The sequence below is a fragment of the Pempheris klunzingeri genome, chromosome 17 (genome assembly GCF_042242105.1).
Source record: "Pempheris klunzingeri isolate RE-2024b chromosome 17, fPemKlu1.hap1, whole genome shotgun sequence".
Taxonomy (NCBI): domain Eukaryota; kingdom Metazoa; phylum Chordata; class Actinopteri; order Acropomatiformes; family Pempheridae; genus Pempheris; species Pempheris klunzingeri.
Window position 1 is genome coordinate 16,613,409 of NC_092028.1, and position 22,840 is coordinate 16,636,248.

Genomic DNA, 22,840 nt, shown 5'->3' on the forward strand with positions numbered 1-22,840 from the left:
TGATGCTAGATGAGAAAGCTAAGGATCCCCAACGTTGTTACGATTAATTCTAAAGGAGATATGAATGTCTGTGCCAAATTTCATGGCAATCCCTCCAATAGTTTTTGGGACATTTCACTCAAAAGCATTAATGTCAACCTCATGGTCGCACTGGAGAAAAAGCCCCACCAAAGTTATTGGGATTCATCCACTCAGGCCCATGAATGTCTGTATAAATTGTAATGACAAGCTATCCAGTAGTTGATGAGGTATTTCAACACTGCCAGTCATGGAGCCACAGTACTAACTAAATAGATTTTTTTTCTTTTTTAATCATGTGTAAGGTGATGGTATTAGGTCTCTTTTTCCAACAGAGAAGATTTCAAGGAGGTGAAACTGAAAAAACAGAGAGAAGGAGATGGAAAAGAAATGAAAACTGATTCTCAATCAAAAGTGTGACCTGGTTTGGTGGAAGGCAATGAATGGACGGAGACCGCTCGCTGTTAAGGGAGTTAATTATGGCAGAACAGAAGGACTTTCACTGGGAGAAACTCCTGTAATACACTGGAGGATTGATTCAGTCAGAATATCTAGTCCACCGCCACTCTCCCTCACTGTCTTTCACTGGCGGCACTCCATACTTCTTTGGCCACTTTCCAACTTTGCTCTGGCACTTCATCCCCCCCTCCCAACACACAGACACACAGACACACACACACAGAGACACACACACCTCCTGTCTCACTCACTTATTCCCTCTCAGACATCTCACCATCGCTGCTACTACGAATGTCTCTATGACTCGCGGTCTGTTCTCCATCTGACACCTCAGTATCTCACACTGTCCTCCACTTTCTGTCCTCCCTCACACTCGACTTGTGGCCTGGCAGAGTGTGTATGTGTGTGTGTGTGTCCCTTTGTGATGAATGAGATATTGAACTTTCCCAACCTGCCAGCCACCTGCCCGCCACGACACGCCGAGTAGATCCCTGCCTGTAATCTGCACTGGCAGATACGCTATCCCTAAAGCACCAAACCCCGCTGTGGCCCTTAATAAAAAATATCAATTTGTGGATAATGTTCCCAAAAAAACTAAACACCAAAACAAAACAACAGGAGCTCTGCAGACTTTCTTTCCTGCAGCATCCAGGACACCATTTATTCAAGATGAGAGGACAGACTGGCATAAATTACACACTCACACCTGCTCACACACACACACACACACACACACACACACACACACACACACACACACACACACACACACACACACACACACACACACACACACACACACTTATCATTCTAGGTCATGATCCATCCATCCATCTCCACTGCAAAACAGTGCCACAAGGGAAAAAGGAAAAATTTAATTGTCAGTGTGTCAGCGCGCAGCCTTGAATATGTGTGTGTAAGTGTATGTGTGTGTGTTTATATGCTCCTGGCTGTTGTCAGCTATCCCTGTTTGGCATCACAGCACCATATGTCTGTCCGAGCCGTGGGGCAGTGCTGACATGTGCCACCGCTGGAGGCCCGGCCGGCCGCGCACAGCACAATGACAGCTTTATGCCCACATGCCATGCATTGCAATACGTCTGGCAAACAGTCACATCCAGCAGCTCCGCGAGCGGCGAACACGTGGGACTGGATCCTGCTGACTTACAGAGGTGAGGCAACGTGAGTGATGGTTTCTCGCCTGCAGGGTTTAAATCTTGACAAACTCTGAGTGAGTGGTTTCATTCGGTTCATGATTACAGGCTCAGCAGAACCAGGGGTGGAGCCAGAGAGGTGCACAGGACCCCCTTGGATCTGCCTGGTCACCCCTCGTGTGCCCCACCACCAGAGGAGGAAGGTAAAAAGCAGTAGCTTGTTAGCAAAGTGGGTGATTGCTAAACAGTCCCAACCCTCCTCTGTATGAAGCGACATTAACAATTAAAATTTCGTGTCGTAAAGTCAATCAAATGACCACAAAGCGACAAAACGATCATGAAGATTCACTGTGATTGTCTTGCTGCTGTGTAAGTGAGATGGGGGACCTTTTACATGTGTGTTCAGGGGCCTGTTGTACCACAATTTCATATCATATTATTCAAAGTTGCTTAAGTGGCATTATTTTATTACAACCAATAAACAGCACAGCTATGAATGCTGTACAGCTCATCAGGACTTTGTCTCAACACATTGTTACTAACCCTTTCTCTAAAACTGTGCTCCCACCCTCAAAAGTTTGTAAGCCCGGCCATGTGCTGAACTATGTGGAGCAGAAGCAGTTTGTGTTTCAGAGACACATCTGTGCAAACAAAGTCTCAAAAACAAACTCAGTTTTTGTCATGAGTCAATAAATGAATGCATGTCTCTGGGCTACAGTGAAGAGGACCTGTTGGGCCAGAGTGACACCAAAGGCTCAGGTAAACACAAGGCTGCTGAGCACTAATATGACGCTGATGCATTGCTGATCCATTCAAGCCTGATAAACGCACTGGGTCTTAATCATCCCCCTGAATGTAGGTCAATATTTCTACCTTTGAACCACTATAAACAAATGCAAAAGGAGATTTGTGCTCATCTAGGGAGGTAACTTTATGTGTCTGCAAGAATGATGTGGGAAAGATGACTGGCTGTGACCAGATGAAATCAATGCTGTTGCAGTTATTATTATTATCATCATCATATTCGTTATCATTATTATTATTCCACAGAGAAATCAGGCTACAGAGGCACATGTCTCCTGACTGTCAGTATATAAATAGCGACATTTCAGCGGTCTGAATTGCATTAAATGAATCATACCTTGGTTGTCCTCGTCCATGATTGCAGCCTATAAATCGAGATCCCCCCCCAAAATGAAAATCCCTCACAGAAACTTCCGTTGTGCAAAAAAAAACCGGGGGTCTAAATGACAGCAAATGTCCTAATTTCCAGGACGCATTTGGTGCACAGGTTGTCTCACGGGCAGCGTTTTCTTTTAGGAAATGTTGTGGCCATTTACGCCTCACAGTCTTGAGGACGTCCCTCCGGCTTCCCGTCCGTCAGTGAGCGGTGCGTCTCTGAAGCGGCGGCGGTGTCTTTTCGCCCACAGTGGCCGAGCGCGCTGTCGTTATCCTCTCAAATACGCCTTCACTCCACTAGTGTCGGGAGAGTAGTAGACACGGCTGCGCCAAGTTGGCCAACACGTAACCGGAAAAACATTAAAACCAGAGAGTACGCTGTTTTCAAAATTAAAGCATCAAATATGTGACAGAGGGATTGTATTTTATTCTGAAAATAGTAATCGGAAGTGATGGTTATCTTCTGTGCGGCTTGACCCTGGTTGTTAATCCCATCCCAGCTCCGCTGCACAGCTCGTGCTGCGCGTCAGCATTCATCGCTGATCAGCGCTCACGTGACTCCAGGCAATAGTGGCATTATACCACCAAAGAAATATACCTTTGATTTTTCTTTCTTTAATTTGATTTAATCATTTATTGTATTGATTGATTGATTGTGCTGTTACATTTGGCCACATTCATCAAGAATTCAAATTTAAGGTCCCATATAATGCAAAATGCACTTTTTATTGTCTTCTCAACATTAATCTGTGTCTCCAGTGTGTCCTTTCATTTTCTTCTGCTCTGTCTTTCAGTAAATGTGTGTGAAAACAGGCCGTTTAGATTTGGCTCCCCTTATGATGTCATAAGGAGATCGATTGATCACGTGACCTCCAGACCTTCAGCAGGCGGACTGTCTCAGCCAAATAAAGACCTCCTGAGTCCACCTCACTGCCCGCTGTTGTTTTTTCCTCACTATCGCCAGCTCCAGGTAACACGAAGACGTCACAGTAGCAAAGCAGCAGATGGTTTCTATTCTTCTTAACCGGAGCATTCAGACATAGACTGAAGTCGTTTGATATGAATATATTTTCTGAACATTAAACAATGTGAACCTGCTCTAGTGGGACCTCCAAACACAAACATGAACTTTAAATTAAGCAGAATATGCAAGTATGAAGTATAATGCAAAAGCTGAGTCAATAGCTCTTCTAAAGAATGTTATAGTCATCGTGAAGGCAGGATTTATAGCAGGGTTGTTGTGTTAGACAGCATTAGTAGCAGCTAGATGTACATCATTATAAACTGGGAACTGATTTAATGTACCTGTAACTGTGCCTGCTTCACATTGGTGCTGATCAGCTACTTTGAGATGATGCTGTCATCTTTGCTGGTCTGTGTACTTTTTTTTAAATGTATGTGAGTGTATGTGAATTAAGCAGGATTTCACAGAGTGGGGACAGTATTACACAGGCAACACGTTTTGAAGGAGGAGAGCAGTGTGTTTAAGAGCAGCTTCTGACACAAGATCCACAATGACTTAGCACATTAATCTAAAAGAGCTGCGTAGCTGCTCAATTTGCTATGACACACCAAAGTACGTCAATATACACTGTGGTAATCCACGTCTCCACTGATCCAAAATATAAAAGACTGATTTCGTATTATGAGGTTTTGTGGATGAGACTCTTACATAAGTAGGGAGAGCCATCAGGTTAGGAAATAGTAGGATGAAGCACACACACAACCACACACACACACAAAGAGAGAGCTTTACAGAGCTTGTTTCTACAACACACATGGTTTCAATTATAGCATTCCTGCCTCCGCTGAGAAGGAGGGGGTCTCACTTCCTGTGTGCATTACTCCAATGGTCAAGCATGAACAGATGTTTTAATGTAGGCAGTCATTTGTTTATTCATAGGTGTCTCTTTTGGACAAATGTCTCATTCTCAGCCCTCTGTCCTAAACAAAGTGACGTTCTCCAGACATAACACAAACAGCTCTCCTGACACTATTACTTACAGCTGTGATGTAAAGGTTGCAACTTTACAGTGTGTTGGTTTTGTTTAAGTAGAAGAAAAAGCAAATGATTTACCTCCTTTTTCATGTGTAATCAGAGTAATTTGACTGATAACTTCTACTGCAAACATTTGTAAAACTGCGTAACATCATCATCCGCAGTGGCCATTGGCTGCATTTTAATGGGTTGATATACGGAAAGCATTAGATTAAAAAAAAAGTTTGCTTCAACATCTTCACAAAAAAGAGTAATGATTAAAAGGAGGGCAGGCAGACGCTCAGAGGCTCAAATGAATCAAGTCAACATCAGCAGAGCCAGAGGATTACACAATCCAGTGATCCTCTTCGATCCGGCACGATCCAGTCTGGTGCTGGATGGCAAGAGCGAGAGAAACTGAATACCTGCATGGGGATCTTTAAGCTACACCTGGATAAATGTCCCTAAGGTGGGAGGGGGCAAGTGTGAATATATCAGCTGTCCAATGACTGAATATTTGGGAACGCGCCCTCAGACAGTGTTTGTTTTCTCTGTGCTCTGGCACGAAGCGTGGGCTGTGAAGACTTAACCATGTGTTTTAAAGGAAACTTAATTCCTGGAGATGTGTCACTTAATAAAGTGGAAATGAAAGTGAAAAAAGTCCACAATGACACGTGTACCTTGTATTTCTTGCTAAGTTCCAATCTGATGGTGACCGTGAATGGGAATATGGCCCCACTTTGGGGCCCAGCGAGAGTCTTTCTCATTTCAATTCCACTAGTTGTGTGGTTTTACATACTAGGTGGACAGATGCAAAGCAGTTATCACACAGAGCAAGCCCTGATTTGAATATTCTCTGTGCTACAAGTGGAAAATAGGTCATATGCATAATGTCGGCGATAGCTTTGGGAATATGGTTAGACAAATACAATGCTACTGTCCATTTATGGCGGTGCTGGACCTGGTCAAGCAGAGCATCCTCATTAAAAGTCAAAGTAAGTTCCATTAAAAGCAATTAGATTCCTGCGTCTGACTCTTTGGCACACAGACAGTACGCTCTACTCCACATAAATGTCATGCTAATGTGTTTATGAGTCATAAGAGAAACCTCTCAGTGTGGCCCAGATATCCACAGCCATCAGAAAGAGTGTGAGCATGCAGAGTTTAAAGCTTTACATTCAACAAAATACCCTTCCAGTTTGGTCGTTTAAGAGTGTAAACTAGACTCTTTCGCATCCAAGCCACAAAACAAAGCCCGCAAAGTCAATACAAAGTAAAAGTCTGCGGCTTGAAGTGAGCATGTGTGGGGCTTTTGCTCGGCTGTCTGACTGTCTGACTCTCTGCCTTTCCGACTCCCGTGCCCCAAGGGATACGCATGTCTGGCAGATTAGGCCGACCATCATGGGAACCGTCTGTGGTACTCCTGACCGACTTCACGTGACCTGATTGAGCAGTCATACCACTTCATCTGCTCCAGTCACCACGGCAATGCCCAGAGGGTGATCACCTCTTCCCTTAAAAACTGATGACCCCAGCTCACCCAACCACAGTTATAAACGCATAGACACGTAAAGCAAACCCCGTTGTTTCACTCCCCTCATAATGTAATCAAGTGGAATCGCATTCCATAGAATAAACCCCACTTTAAGTGTCTGAATCTTGCTTTTTCTGTACATGTAAAGGAGATCTGAGGAGCCAGTAAGGAGCACCAACTTAAAGTATGGGCATTATGGTTGGACCTCTATAAAGCATGGCTGTGGATCTTTTAGCATTTTAGCTCCCTTCCGTGAAGGATATTATGCTGATTTGGTGATTTTGATGCTTGGGAGTTCCCCGTCTATCTTCCTCTATGTGTTTACACCCCAAAAGCATGGCCTCGACTGTCCTAAACCAGGGGATGTGACGGGAGTTTTACACCTCCTTCCTGTTGTGGAAGGTGAGGGGGTTAATCTTTGGGTGATGGCGCACGCGTGACAGAGGTCACAGGAAGGCAGAGGGCAGCAGGATTTCCTCCTTCCTTCACATTATTTTAATATCCACCTCTGCATCTCGGCCATTTCTTTCCTGCCACCATCTAATCGGAGGGCAAAGTTGGGTTGATATTTCTGCACCCAAGGACACAAATGAGTAGAGTCTTTATTAGGACTTTTGGCAGCGCACAAAGGCAGCACTGTATAATTCAAAACTTGTGCGTGAAGCTCTATGTGTGACTATGTCCCTACATTTAAAACACAACCCTCATAGACCTGCAGTGGTTACATAACTAGCTGTAAAGGTTACTCCTCCTCAGAAATCCCACTTCTGATCTTATAGTGCTCACCGAAAGGTTTTACACTCCAAACGCTCAATTATGAAGTGAAAATAATACGCAAAATGACTTCATCAGTTACCCAAAAGGTAATTTCAGTGATTTTCAAAGAGGCTATGTGATGCTACAGTATGAGAGCACACTGAAGAGTGTAGCATGGGGGTGCAACATGTCTGATCAAACAATAACATGAGATAAAAGCATGAAACGTCTATAGCTGAACTGTGATCCTTTAATGCCTCTCTATAGCATATAAGAATAAGCTGTTAAGTCGAAATGCAGCTGACAGTTTACACAGGATCCAACCCATCATTATATTCAATATATTGAAAATGGTGCAAATTCAAGAGTAATATTTGCAGTTTTTGTGACGGTCCAGCACAAAGCTGCATTTTCTTTTCAGTTACTACTGCAAATACATCAAATTAAACAATATATTTGTCTTGATGTTACAGTATGAGGCCACACTTAGCCAACAAATGAATGCAGGAATGTGCGTGAAAATAGAAAAAATAAGTTGTCACGCTGACACTTAAACAGGTGCATATTTGAATGCTCTTTTGCTTGTATGACCTATTTCAGTCCCACAATACGACTACAGCAAATATAACACCACAAATCTCCCTCCTCCCTCTCTCTCTTTTGCTCTCTCTTCTTTCTTGCCTCCTCCTCTTCTCTTCTCCTCCCCCACTCCTTTGATTCAGTTTTTCAGGTTGGCTTGGAGCTCATCTCAGCACCTGATCTCATCCTTTTTAACGCTTTGCATACGCCTGTCGTCCCCCGGTCAACAGCGTTTAGAATCGAAGGTGTAACCCTGGTCTATTCAAATAACCCCAAAGAGGATGTTACACATGGCGATGCTCTTCCACCAAACCTCAAACTGAGGGTGAAAGGGATCAGCATAAATCACAGTTTAAAGACTAATGCATCGGAGCTAAAATCATGTGGATTAATATTTGATTACATTTAGCATTAGTAATCCATTCTCTATGTGTGGATGTGGTGCATTAATGTGTGTCATTTCTAAATGTCTGTGACCGGCTGTCAGTCATGCTGACGGTAAGTGAAAAAAACAGTTTGACACATTGGGAGGCGCTTTGCAAATTACTACAGTTTAATTGTTTTCTTCTGTCTTCATTCAGACGCCTGGATTCAGCTTTTCATATTTTGAAAAAAAAAATGTTTGTCCAAAAAAGATGTGACATTTAGTTTCTCCAACTCTTATTTCCTGTTTGGCTGCAGAGCACATAGCTGATGGCAGACAAACAGTTTGGATTTTCAAACAGAACAGAGCCATAGTCTAAAGGTTCAAGTATGTGGTGCGGATAATTGCATTAAGTGTAGAAAAACAGGAAATAGAGAAACACTCTGATTTTGGAGAAAAGAAAACAAAGTTATTTCTGCCAAAATGAATGAAATAATGGATTTTTTTGAGCAAAGGAAACTGTGATGGGAAATATTTGCTTCTTTGCCATGAAGTTCAGTTCAGGAGTGTCTGACTAAAACTTGAGTCTCTCTTCAGAGTGTCACCTGGTACAGATCTATTTTCTGTGTGTGTTTGGCATCATAGTCCCAGAAACAGCCAAATGTACGTACATACTTCAGGTGGTGGGTTGTTATAAAGGAAACATTTTGAGAAATATGGTTATTAACTGTCTTTCAGAGATTTCTATGAGAGGATTGATATCAGTCTGTAAGTAATATTAATAATCCTGAAGTATCTGGTACACAGTCAGATTTAGTTGAATCGTCACTAATAAAGGCAGTTAACGATTGGATCTGAGAGAGTCCTATTAATAGAGTGCTATTAAAGTGAGGAGGTTTATACAGGCGTCAGGAAACTACCAGGCTCAGTTTTCCATCTATAACCAAAAAGGAGGCAACTTCTCCAAGCTTCCATTGGGCATAAAATATATTAAACTCAGTACTCATCTGTACCAACTGTAAAACTGGTTTATGATCAAACCTGAACAATTATAACACCCCTGAAATAGAATACTGAAATGTAAAATCAAAAGACGCCAATTGTGAAGGTCCCACACAAATACATTGGTTAAAGTTGATGATTACTGTGCATCGAAGGGGGTTGTACATTAAACGTACTGCATTGCAGCTTTAATTGAATCCAAGCCATTTCCATTCGCAGCATTATCACTCTTTCACAGTCAGTCAAATAAAACACGTGTGAGCTTCTGCAGACGCCGAAGGCTAAAACTCTATAATCTTTATTCCACAACCCCTTTTTTTTTCTGAGGGTACAAATGGTGGTTTGGCAAAAACAGAGTAAAAGATAACCCGACTTATCCTTCATCTATAGATCACTCTCTCTCTCACTCTTTCTGCCAGTCCTCTGTGATAACCCTATTAAAATATTTTCCTCTGGCAAATCCCTGAGAAATAAATCCTCTTTTTTCCAGAAAGGGGGTGGGTTGGGAGGGGGGCAGGAAGGTTTGTCTGTCACATGGAGAAATACAGTTGCCTTGGCAACCGATGATGGTTTTACGCTGCAGCCCGGCATCAGACTGACTGGTTAGGGGTACGTTTGCTGGGGACATTTTGCACCGAGCGTCAGCAGTTTAAAAGTCTACTTAAAAGAAGTGTACATTCATGGGAGGCGCCAAATGGGTCCTGCTGGCAGAGATTTGCTCATTACAAGAGCCCGCTAACTCCGTAAATACACACATGGATCATAGAGAATTTTTCGATTGAAGAGGATCAGAGGAAGAAGAAGAAAATAAACCTTTTAGTACAAATCTAAGTTTACTTTTTTAACTTTTCCTTTCCAGACTTATTCACTTAACCTGTGCGCATTCTCTGGTCCACATTCCTGCCCAACTGTGCAGCTTTTTCACTTTAAACAAAGACATTTTTTAGATAAACTTTATGTTCATTTCATTTTACAATATTCTGTATTAATAACATATTTCTACTCTCATATTCATGTTTCTCGACTTGCAGTACTTTGTTTTGTTTACTTCTACCTTCTTATTTTCCTCTGTGTGTGTGTGTGTTGTGTGCACCAAACAGGACAAAGTAAATTCCCTGTAATGTGAAAATAATCTGGCATTAAACCTTTTTTTTTCTGATTCTGAATGTCACAGTTTGTAGAAGTCCTAAACATTAAATCAGTATGAAACTGCAGAATTAGCCTCACAGCAACAGAAATTGTGCTTTAACTGCTGTGACAGATATAGTTCTTGCTGTATCACATATTAATTACCTGTTTAATCCCCACTGTATCAGAAGGCATCCTCCTCAAAGGGGGAGGCAGCTCCTGATTACTTTTTTTCCACATTTAAAGAAGGCGGATCCGATACTTTGACAGGCTGCTACCCCCGTGTGGACAGATGTCGTACTACAGCACAATCATGCATTAAACAAGCAGAAGACAAAGATCCTCAGCGTCTCACTCTCTGGTCCATTTTCTATTTTACTGTGGTGAGTTCAGGCCATAGTAGAATCTTTTAAAATAGCTGTCGAAATGAGCGAAATGGTTCAGTGGCTTTGTCCAATGTAATGTGCATATGTGTCAAAGGAGGTTATAGTAATTTATAGATTATATTTGTAAAATTAAGGCAGTTACACATCTTAAAAGGGACAGTTTTTCCAATATCTGGTTGTACAGCAACCTGAGGGCCTTAAACTGAAGCTTGGAAGTCGTAGATCGAACTCCGACGAAAGAAAAGGTTGAGTGCTTCAGTATAACTGGACGACGGCTTATGTAACTACTGAATATATAATGATAGCATGTCTGACATTTGTTTTATATATGATGAGTTCAAAGGAGCTTCTGTTCATTGTGTTTTACAGGTTTTGGAAAGATGTGATTATCACAGTCTTGGTGGTGTTTTTCCTTCAGTTTGTTTCTCGAAATGTTTAGTTTGGAAATTGACATTTTCCCCTTTTTGTTCTATTTAACTTTAAACTGAACATGTAACAGGATATAATACTTAATTAACTAAATAATCAACTAAAAGAAATTATTTAAAACACCCTTAAAAAACTGGCCAAAATATGTGAAACTAAAGGGATAATCTGTCTTTTTCTTAAAAGCAATTTAGCAAACCCAGAAAATGAATGGCAGACAACTCTCAGAACCGTGATTTCATTAATTTATTACTTCCCAAATTCAATCTTCATTACCCTCAATTCTGTGACTTCAAACCCCACAGACACACATTTATCACAGACATAAAACGTTGTGACAGGTGCAGCTGGAGAAAAAAAAAAAATCATTTTGCTGGTAACAGTTTTCACCGACAACGTCTTTCCACGTACCACTGATATGAAGAAACACACCAACGAGCGTGATGACGTGTGTGTATGAACACAAAGGAGACATGCAGTGATTCCCTCTGAGACTGCACTTGATTACACACGTCACTTTTCAGTTAAGGTAGCCGTACCTACAACAAGCCTCTGTTCCAAGACACGTACCGCTCATACAGCTAACCCCCAACCTTAAATAAAGTGTCCGAGCCGCAGCGGACAAACAAAAAAAACATGCTTGTTTGTGTCATGCGGTGCAGATATTTCCTTGTTAAATTAAAGTGAGATGTTTACACTGAGCGCCTACTAAACATACATGTCAGACGATGAAGAGCAGCTACAAATCTCTACAGTAACAATCATCTTGTTTCAATGTGCAAACCCACGCCACAGTCCTCCGTATCCTCACGGACCGGGACGAGCGCCTCCTGAATCTCAAGTGGAGAGTTTAAATGGGTGAATGCGAGGCGCGTTTCCCCCTCCGCCCTCACACATCACTGCTCTCCCCGGCTCACGTTTGCAGACGTCACTGCCGTCCTTCCACTGCAAAAGGCACTGGGCTCGTGTGACGAGGGCCGACAACGCGACAGCCGGCCGTGTCACTTTGTTGCATTGTCACACCAGCTTGCAGAATAAAGTGTCCTCTTCCTCCGCATCGCTGTGCAGTGTCGGACAGTTTTTTCTTAGGGGGCTAAAACGTGGCAGCGCTCACAAGTCATTGATTCAAATCCAAATGCAGGCACTGAAGACTCAGTGGATCTCAATGTGGACCTGTGGACAGATGAGGAAGCGGTCAGGCAACACAGTACACACAAAAGTGATGGATAAGGCAGACATCTATCTTGACTAATCCAAGATGAAGACATGCATGAAAATGTTAACAGGTCACTGATCTCACGCTTTAACTAAGCAGCATTCACACATCAGTTTATTTGTTCATTTTTGGGGCACTAAAAGCAGCTGAACAGTCAGTTTAACTGAAAACAATACAAGCTAATTAAATTTCAGTTGAAGCACTGGAATTAGTGGAAGTCACCTGGTATGTAAACATTGACTGAATATCATTTGAAGAGTAAAAATCAGTTGAAATGTCATTTGACAAATGCATTCATGCGTTAGTTTAATACCTCATAATCAACTTAAGATCTTTGTGAAGAAAGAATACAAGTAAATAAATGAATAAAAATAAAAATGGTGGCTCGTGCCTCTTGAAAGTTAAGGTTTTCCACTTAAGTTTGTCTTATATGATAGTAGATAGAGACTTGAGATGAAAGTTAGAGCTAGACGGATAAATCAGCTGGGTGGCACATGTATATCAAAATTAGTATAAATGTCAGCTGATGACAATATATTGCAGTGCAGAAACAAACAAATTAGATTTAGGTCATTTAGAAGCTGAACCAGCGATACTACTAATTTCTGACACTTACTTTTAGATCATAAATCAATCCGATTTTTTAAATTTGACACATCAATATCAGTATCAGCCTCTAAAAACCAGTCCTGTTTGAGCAACAATAGATTTTTTTTTCTATTTAATAATATTTATTAGAATAATCACAAAATATTCTGCAGATGAATACATAAAAACAAGATAGCTGGTTGCAACCCTTTTTGCTTTATGCATATAGTTGTATTTAACATTTAGTCTACTCTCATTGATGTAAATGGGGTGGACAGAATATTAGAAACACCTGCCAGTGTAACTTTACAGCACCACAAACTGCAGGCATCAAAATACCTGTAAAGTTCAATTAAATTCTCCCTAAATGAGTTTCAAACCTTAATAATGCTGATGATGATGATGCTGCATCAGACTTCATTGTTTGGACTATTACCTTACAAAGTGCCTTTAAAGGGAGATAAAATCCCCTGCTAGGACAGCCCTGTGAACCCATAAAGGGCCTTTAACATCAGCTGTTTGTTTAACAAGCTGGTGAGACGGCAGCTTTACTGTTTACTCCCTTGTTTAACTTAATGAGGGGTGAGTGTTTTAATTAATTACCTGTAATCGGACATTGAACATCATCGAAGCGACAAGGTAGATATAAGGGAACCTGATTCGCAGTCGCCATGCGAGATCGAAAAATATCAACAAAGTCCTCGTCAAACCTTTGGAAAACACTCCGTAAGTCCGACCGGCGGAGCCCGAAAACCGGAGCACTAAACATGTCAGACCCGCCATATAGGCGACGTCTGGCCCGCCGGTGTCTACGGTCACTGCGTCGGCAAGAGAGGCGAGCAAACAGGGAGGGTGGCTGCTGGTGTGTAGCAGCTCATGTTTCTATCGCTCACTGACTCCGAGCTCCATTTTTAAAGTCGACTGGTTGTGTTGGCACAGCTGCTCCACCCCGACAGCCTCCCTACCGATTCCTGTTATGGTCAGCCGGCGGACACATTACGGTGTGACACTACCGGAAGTACCAAGCGTCTTCCGCCCAAAAGATCTTTTTTTTGTGTGTGTTTGTTTTTAAATATCTTTGTATGTTTCCTTGCATACGCCAGACTTTGTAGTTTGCCTTGCCATCTATATTCTGATAGTATTTTATGATTGACATTATGGAGTGATTAAAAAAGAAAGAAGCGCTCTAATTGGCTCAAAGTAAGGGGCATTATGATTGGCTAAAAGAAAGAAGCATTCTGATTGACTGAAAGAAAGGGGCTCTCTGATAAACTGAAAGCAAGGGGCTGTCTGATCGATGAGAGAGAGGGAAGCACTGTGATTGGCCAAAGTAAGGGGCTCTCTGGTTGGCTGAAAGTAAGCGGCTCTCTGGTCAAAATAAATAACTCCCCGACTGACCATTTTAGCTACTTCTTAAAATTACCTTGGCGTCCACCCCGCTTGTGTCTGAGATCTTGTGCAGGAGGACCTATTCACTGCTCCTGAAGCCAACTTTGATAAACTCCATAGATGCACTAAGCTAATACAGGGTCAAGATACACAGGTGAGTCGTTTCACACAGATGGGCAGTGCGGTGGCTAACACACAAGCATACAGCGTTAGCACGTGAAGCCATAAAACCCTTCTATCAGGATCTTTTTTCAGGACATGGCGGGGGAATAAATCAAAGATCAGCGATGTGGGAATAAATCCTGGTGCAGCCAACTCCACAGCATCTCTTTGGCATCATGGTATTACATGAAAGTGGCTTGTTTAAGTGTGTTTAAACAGTACCTGGCTGGCAGGGACTGTTTTCCCTCTAAATTATTATTATTATTATCATCGTTATTATTATTATTATAATTATATAATACATCTCCTCATTCTGAGTGTACATGTTGTTATATATTATTGTTGGTAGTAGTGGTAGTAGTAGTAGTAGTAGTAGTATTATGTAACACATCTCCTCACTCTGAAGGTACACGTTGTTATATATTATTATTAGTAGTAGTGGTATTATTTGTATCATTATTATTATTATAATATGGTACAGCTCCTCACTCTGAGTGTACATGTTGTTATACGTTATTGTTGGTAGTAGTAGTAGTAGTAGTAGTAGTGGTAGTATTATTAGTATTATATACTACAGCGCCTTACTATGATTGTGCATGTTGTTATATATTTTTATTAGTAGTGGTATTATTGTTATTATTATTATTATTATTATTATTATTATAAGACTCTGGACTCACCTGGTGCAGTAATTTACCTCTGTGTAATAATTTGTAATAATAATTTTTAATACATCTTTTTTTATTCATACTTTTATATATTTATATTTTACTTTGTGTTTGAAGTTTATTCTTATTCTTATTCTTTTGGAGCTGTGTGTAACAAAAAACAATTTCCCCCTGGTGATTATTAAAGTAATTCTGATTCTGATTCTCATTCTCATTCTGATTAAAGGGGGCGTGGTGACGACGGCAACTCTGGATGACGTTTTGCCGTTGACCTGACGTCATTTCCTAAAATCTGTGTCACACTGTAAATCATCCCTCTTGTTCTCTGTTTTCTATAGTCTCCTACAAGAAGCCACGGTAGCATTTTATTTTTAAAACACTACTTTCCTGACCCATTTGTTCCTGATTACACTCTCCGGTTTTTATAAAACCCAGCTGCTTGTTTTCAGGCCGTGTCAGATCGTTAAAGTATCCGTGGGCGTATCAGCCCGGGGTACCGGATGCACCATCTGGTGGTGGTGGTGGCTGAACTTCTTTTTTTTTTCCTCAGGGGTGGTGGCCGCTGTTTTGCTTCATAGCTTCCAGATCAGCCCACGAAAGCATGGGAATGTAGCGAGGGATTTTCTGAGTAAACTCGTGTTAAAGTGCTAGATAAGTTACTGTAAGTGCCCCCCACGAGTTGTTCCACATCACAGGAGCTCCGCCGCACCACTGAAGGCCGATAGCGACGCGCTGTTTGGGGACATTTCAGCAGCGAGCGATCCCGGACAAAGGAAAAAAAAGAGAGTTGTGAGCTAACGTTAGCTGGCTCCCGGGCTAACTTAGCATTCCTCTAGCTGCGGCGCAATGCAGGCCATAAAGTGTGTCGTTGTCGGAGACGGGTAAGTTAAGTTAACCGAGCTGACTGCTAGTTTGTGCCTCTAACACAGTATTTACCGTAAAGGTGACAAAGTGCGGCGTTAGCTAAAAACGCCGACTAGCTAACGTTCAAGCCTTTTCCTTCTGATTTCACAACGGGCAAAGTTAGCTAACAAGCTTTAACTTTCACTACCTGTTTATGCTAACCGGGTGTTATTAAGCTAACTTTTATAATTTGCTGATACGACTTGTTCGCCTTTAATCACATGTGACAGTGTTACAAACTATTGCTCTACAAAGTAGCTAGCATGTAAGAAGTTGGGTAATTTTTAACTTAAATTATGCCGGTTACATTGTTTTCCTCCCTCTTGGGTGAGTCAGACACCACAGGACAGCTCACCTATCCCTCTCAACCGGGGTTTAAGTACGAGTTTGGCAATAGTTAATTACCTTTGAGAAATGTAACGACTTAAGCTCCTTGTTTGTTTCTGTCATTTCATTGCAGTAAGTTGCTGTGTAACCCACTGTTGTATTAGACGCGGAGATTATTAAAAGTACATTAAAGTGGTTTGTCTGGAGCAGCAAAAAGATTAGACTCAAATGTGTAACGATATGTGGGAGTAAATCACTCTCACAACTTCTTGGTCAGGGTGTGGTGGATACTGCAGCAGCACAGTCATTGATGGCTCTATGACTGTTTAATTTATTATTAACTAAATGTTACTGCAGTGCACAGGCTTCACACACAAGGATACAATACTATGGTTCAATGGATGGTAATAAATAAAACCCACTGATGGTCTGTTTTCCCAGGGTTCATTTAACATCATCTGTTTTTGACTTGAAGGGTTTGGTAGAGCTGAAATGACTGGATTATTAATCAGATAGCGGAATGATAGAATGGATACAAAAATTATTGAATAGAACTGATTCTGATTGAACTGATTAAAAGTAAAAGTCATTTTACAAGCGAAATGCCAAAAGTTACCAGATCCGTTTCTTAATGTTTCCATGATTGTTAACTAAATATCTTTGAGTTTTGGACCAGAGGCTGGACAAAACAAGGAGTCTGAATATGTCAACATAGACTTTGGTGAACACAAGACGGGCATTTTCGCTACCTTCTGACATTTTGTTCACCAAGTGTTAGAACATATTTGACAGATTTATTGTTAATGAAAATAACGATGAGTCGCAAATGTACTGTTGACCAACTTGTGAGGAACTACAGTAGACCCAAGAGGAAGTCACAGCAATCCATACCCAGCAAGCCTGTGTTTCATTGGGGTGAAATATTTAATAAAACAAACATTAAAAATGTAATTTTTCCTCTCCTTCTCCCTTCCAGAGCTGTGGGTAAGACCTGCCTGCTCATCAGCTACACCACCAATGCCTTTCCTGGAGAGTACATCCCCACAGTGTGAGTATCTCAGTCTGCAGCTCACTGTGAATCATGTAATTATTTGTTTATGCAAGACTAGAAGTGTTATCAACACTAGCAGTCCAACATTTGTCTCCACCCTTGTTCCCCATGCACTGCGCAATTAAGGTGGCATCTTACTTCTCGGTTGCTTTTTATAGATTAAAATTGTGTTGTTTGCAGAACAGGTTACTGTCACTGCTGTGGATTGTAACTAAGAATTTAAAAAAAAAAATGATTGAGGGAAAATGATGTGGTGGAAAGTTCTAAGCAAAACCAGAATCTGATTCTAGACCAGCTTAAGAAACTGCTGATCTGTATCCCTGTCAGACGGGCATGGACTGGCTCGACAGGCAGTTGATAAACAAGGTTTTCGTTCAGCAGAGTCAGATTTAATAAGAGATGAGTCATTTTCAAGACTGAGCTGAAGAGGCAGAAGGGCACAACAGGTCAATTAAGAGGCTGTTTTCCACTTTAATTCTTTAGTTCCGTATTTTATTTCCTGTCAGTGTTAAAGTTTTATCAGGTCATATAAATCCTGACGAGTTTATTCTCCCATTGTCACGCCTGTTAGGTTTGACAACTACTCCGCCAATGTTATGGTAGATGGGAAGCCGGTGAACCTGGGCCTTTGGGATACAGCAGGACAAGAAGACTATGACAGACTCCGCCCACTTTCCTACCCACAAACGGTACTTTTTTTTTTTTTTTTAAAGAAGAAGAAGACAATACTGCATTATATTTCACCTATTGTGATTCTTTTGATGTTGGAGGTGGCCTTGCACAGTCCAGCTGGAATGTCTGGGCACGAAGAGTGAACAAGGAAGTTAAAGGGAAAGAAAAGTGCCGCACCTTTTGTGCGACACAAACCTGCAGAGGAAATGATAGTTATGGGTTCTGATTGCATTGTTTTCCTTTTCTTACCAGGATGTGTTTCTCATCTGCTTTTCACTTGTGAGTCCTGCCTCATTTGAAAACGTCCGTGCCAAGGTGAGTTGATGCAGTGGCTGTTTGGTAAAGAGTGGAGGCTATATTCAGGTTTTTGTTTGTGTTAAAGCAGAACTTTTTAATGCTATTTAATGAAACACCAGAAATGACATATTTTCTGTGGTTGGAGACTCTGTGATTGAGACATTTTGTGGGTGACACTGGTATGGTTAACAATGCCAGTGCCTTCTAATAGAATAATACCAGTTAAAAACATATTTACCATCACTGTACCTGGAGATTGGATCACAAAGTGAGTGCAGTGGATCGTACCACAAAGTCGGTCCTTTTTTAACATATCTGCACAGCTTTCCAGCTCCCAGCGTGCCCAGAGTGAGTCTGACTCACTGAAACTCTGAAATAAAGCAGTCAGCATTCCTACAGAACAGTAAAATGATGAGCAAAATCAGAGCATATAGAGACGTATAATCACTTTGCTCCTCATGAGAATTGTTTCGGACATAAGAGACCATTGTTACATAATTTCCAGACTAGGTTTAAAACAGGGCCTTTTGAATTTCAGGGAGAAGTAGGTGGCATTCCCAACTGCACATTAATTGTACTGATTTGTTTTCATTCCTGACACAGAGTGGTTCAGCACAGTCAGCCGTTACCCTCAGAGGCCACATTCATACAAACAGTAGCCTCTTAGCTGTGAAAACCCTCCTTAGTTGTAAGATACTGTTGAAACCGTGCAGTGTTTTGCGGCCTGATAAGCCTTAAAACGCACCAATCTAGACTTCCATGGTCATATTTCATTGTCTCATCGATCATTAAGCAACCCACCCCCACCAACATAGCCTCCTGTGCTGTTTAATGAAAGGCCTGATATCTGCATATCATCACTAGAGCTGATAGTAACACCTTAGTAAAATCTTTATAGACTCAACGAGCTGATGGCTGCAAATGAAGAGTATGCTGGCTGAGCAGTATATGTTATCCTAATAAATTATTAAATAAATTATTATATCTCAGTCAGATTGAGTTGATCAGTTTTAGTTCCTCTTTTTCAAGCTTAATTTATACTGGGAGATGATCTGTGGTTCTTGTCTTTTGCTATGGCAGCAGAAAGAGCCGCAATCCATTTATTTCCCTTACTCAGTCTGGACTAGATTACGCATGTGCTGACGCAGTGTGGAGTCACTGACTGTGATTCTACACTTAGTTTCAACCCTTTACTTTAATTCCCTTGTATTATCATAAAATTAGAATCCACAGTCTCTCACACTCATAGCAGGGGAAAAAATAGCGTGGTTAGTTGGTTACTAATGTTGTTTAATGAAGCCAAATAAAGCCAGAATAAAGCTGAAGTTGCTTTGTGTTGTTGTAACTTATGACGTTTTTGCAATAAAGAGCGGAAACAATTTAACAAACCCTGCTGTGGTTCGAATGTGTAGAAAGTTCACGTTTGCAGCTTTGAAGCCATGGATCCCATGACTTCTTGTATGTGAAGCGAGTCACTTGGTGATGAATCCTCATGAATTATCACCTACGTCTGCAGCTCACCGTCAGCTCTGCAGAGTGTTGTGGCGTCTTTCAACTCATTGTTTTTGGTTTTACGGCCCACAACTATGTGGCTAAGCAGTAAACAGCAGACGGACACAGTCAGAAACTAGCTGATGAACATAGTGGAGAATTCGTAGCCATTAGAGTGCTCAGTTCAAAGCCACCAGACTCCATTTACAAAAACAGTAATTTTACACAATAGTTGCTAGTCTGCCACTGTTTTGTTCAGTTAGTTAGTTTTATTTAGTGCTATTGTGTGATGTTGGTGTTTTAAACGGTTAATTGTGATGCCACACTGTTTGTGTTTCACACAGTAACACAAACAAACTGCCATTTGCTATTCTGCAAGGAAAAATTACTGCTTTTGTCAATATAGTCTGGTGGGTTTAAAGAGGATCTTACAGGTCTGTCTCTGTTTGGATCTTTTCTGTAATGCTGTCAGACACTGAATAACATACTGAGCCTGTCGATGGCAAAAAAAATCACTTTTATTGGATGTTCTCTGATCTGGCCCAACTGCCCTGAGGGATTACATTGCAAACATTACAGCCTGTTTGCCGCCTGTTCTCGGCTGCCAGTTGGAAAACTTTTTGTACCTACAAGTCATTTCAAACCCAGAATATACAAAAAATGGTCCTGGGTTTAAAATTAGTCTGTCTTAAAATTAGGTCACAGACATGACAGACATAAATGACACAGACATAAATGCTAATGTTGCTTTAAATCTGTGTAGCTAGAGAACTGTTTGTGGTTTAAATTCACTCATTGGTCATTCTAGAAACTGCATGTTACCATGGACAGGTTTGGAAAGTTATATCACTAAAGTCTCTCTGTTGTTGTGTCTGTGCAGTGGTACCCTGAGGTGAGACACCATTGTCCCAACACTCCCATCATCCTGGTGGGTACCAAGCTGGATCTGAGAGATGACAAGGACACCATAGAGAAGCTGAAGGAGAAGAAACTCTCTCCAATTACATATCCCCAAGGACTGGCGATGGCCAAAGAGATTGGTAACAACCCTTTTCTCCTGCAGAAATATTAATAGATAACAAATATTCAGAATACACTAAACTGATTTTTTTTTTTAATGTGTGATTTCCTCAGGTTCAGTCAAATACCTGGAGTGCTCTGCCCTGACTCAGCGTGGCCTTAAAACTGTGTTCGATGAGGCCATCCGGGCCGTCCTCTGCCCTCCGCCGGTCAAGAAGAAGGGGAAGAAGTGCACTCTCCTCTAAGACTTCCTCCACTGGAACGGTTACAGGGGAACATGGCCGCGAGTGGTGAGGGTGGCTAAAGACACAGGAGAAACACACCAGTATACACACAAAAACAATGTACTTCAGATTCTTTCCTTCCATAAGTGTAGCTACAGCAGTCATGCCAACCATTTCCATGAACAATTTGACATGGGGTCAGATTTAGGAGAAAGGGTTGGAAGATTATAGACCCTAGTTCTTTCCCAGTAACACATACTGTATAGACAAGACTATGAAATTATGAAACTCTTGAGGCCTTCTAAAATGGATTGGATGTTTTGTAAAAATGGACCGTGGAATGTTTTCAATTTGTTCTTCCACTGGTTGTCCGCCTTTTTTTTGTTTACAGTCTCGATGGTTTGTTTTGAGTGGAAGAAATATTGCCAAATACATTCTGCAGACGTGCTGTATTTTAGCAGAAAAGAAAACCTTTTGTTCTGTTGTCTCAAACCTCGAAACCTTCAAAATACAGCCGACAGTTTGCTGTTGTGTGCCGCTGTTTGTTCAGCTCCATGATCAGTGGCATTTTTTTTAGCGATTTTCAGTTTCACTTTGCAAGGGCGGTCATGCGTCATCGCACTGTCAACAAGGAACTTGAAGTAACCATCTGTGAAGTTTCTTTTTGCCTCAAATTAGTTAGCTGTTTTCTGTCAGATCACATGATTTGTGTTAATTCATTCCCGTGGATTGAATGATGCCTGAGAACCAACTTTCTGACACCAACAGTGCTATTAAACTCTAAAAAATCCAAGTAATCCAGTATTTTATGTGTTTGGCTCCAATCGGACCTGTCAAGTTTATGGTATTTTTCTTTCCTCTCTGCAACATTTCCCGACAAGTGTCTCAACTGTGTAGCTGCCCAGAAGTGCAAAGCTGAAAACTTTATTAGATATCGGATTAGAACTGTTTAGGTGTTTTGGTGGCGGGGAACAAGAGCACCTTTAATGCTCTGTGGGCATTTATCAGAAACCTTTTGTGCAGCACATTTTGATTTTTAATAGCATCACTACTGGCTAAGCAATGTCACTAAGAAGAGCATTTATGCCTGCTAATAACAGTAACAAAGCTACTGTCGGTTATGATGTAGTATACAATGTACTCATCTTTTTGTTATAATCATGTGATTTGACTATTTTGTATCTTTCTTCACAGAAGTTACACTTCACTCACTGTATTGTTCAACTAACACTATGAATATCCCTTTGTTTATTACCTCTACAGTTAACGCTACCTTAATCTCCCTACAAGCCTAGCTTTTTGTAATTAATGCTGATAGCATGTATGTGCAACATATACTGAAAACTAAAATTAGAATTGCTACAGTTATATTTTTTGCCTATTTACAAAATGTATTTGAACTACTAGATCAGGGGTTAAGTACATGTTGCTCATCTGTATTGTATTCAGACATCAAGCTGTGCTTTCATTCAAGCCAATGTTGTGACTCTTTAGTTTTATGGATAAAAGCTATTGTCACTTTTTGAAAAAGCCAATAAATTGAAGTAAAACAGACTCTGTTCTGCCTCTTTGTTGGACAATACAGCGTCAGTTTTTCCCTTCATGCAACGCCTTTTTTTGTTAAAGCAGAAGCATCACTCAGGCTTTACTGGAAAATGTGCGTGAAGGAGGAATTGGGAGGTTTAGAGGAAATGTTTTCTAAACGACTTGGTAGAGATCATTTTGCATTATTGTAAGCTTGGGTTTGAGTTAATCTAACTATACTAATAAAACACGCCTCTTGTATTCAAGCACAGAGCATAACATAATACACAGTGGCCACTTTATTAGGTACACCTGTGAAATCTGACCATTAATTCATCCAGAGGT

General features: G+C 41.1%; 2 protein-coding genes across 2 annotated transcripts in view; one reads left to right on the top strand and one right to left on the bottom strand.

Moving 5' to 3' along the window:
- cyth3b (cytohesin 3b) overlaps positions 1-3,059 on the bottom strand; it is a 33,981-nt gene extending 30,922 nt beyond the window's left edge. Inside the window, exon 1 of the mRNA XM_070847159.1 lies at positions 2,773-3,059. Coding sequence (XP_070703260.1) covers positions 2,773-2,791 — 19 coding nt within the window. The 5' untranslated portion in view covers positions 2,792-3,059. The remainder of the gene's footprint in view (positions 1-2,772) is intronic.
- Positions 3,060-15,514: 12,455 nt separating this feature from the next.
- rac1b (Rac family small GTPase 1b) lies at positions 15,515-22,525 on the top strand. The gene is made up of 6 exons (XM_070847163.1): positions 15,515-15,867; positions 17,193-17,264; positions 17,839-17,956; positions 18,192-18,254; positions 20,608-20,767; positions 20,862-22,525. The coding sequence occupies exons 1-6, from the start codon at positions 15,833-15,835 to the stop codon at positions 20,990-20,992; spliced, it is 579 nt and encodes a 192-aa protein (XP_070703264.1). The 5' UTR covers positions 15,515-15,832; the 3' UTR covers positions 20,993-22,525.
- The last annotated feature ends 315 nt before the right edge of the window (positions 22,526-22,840 follow it).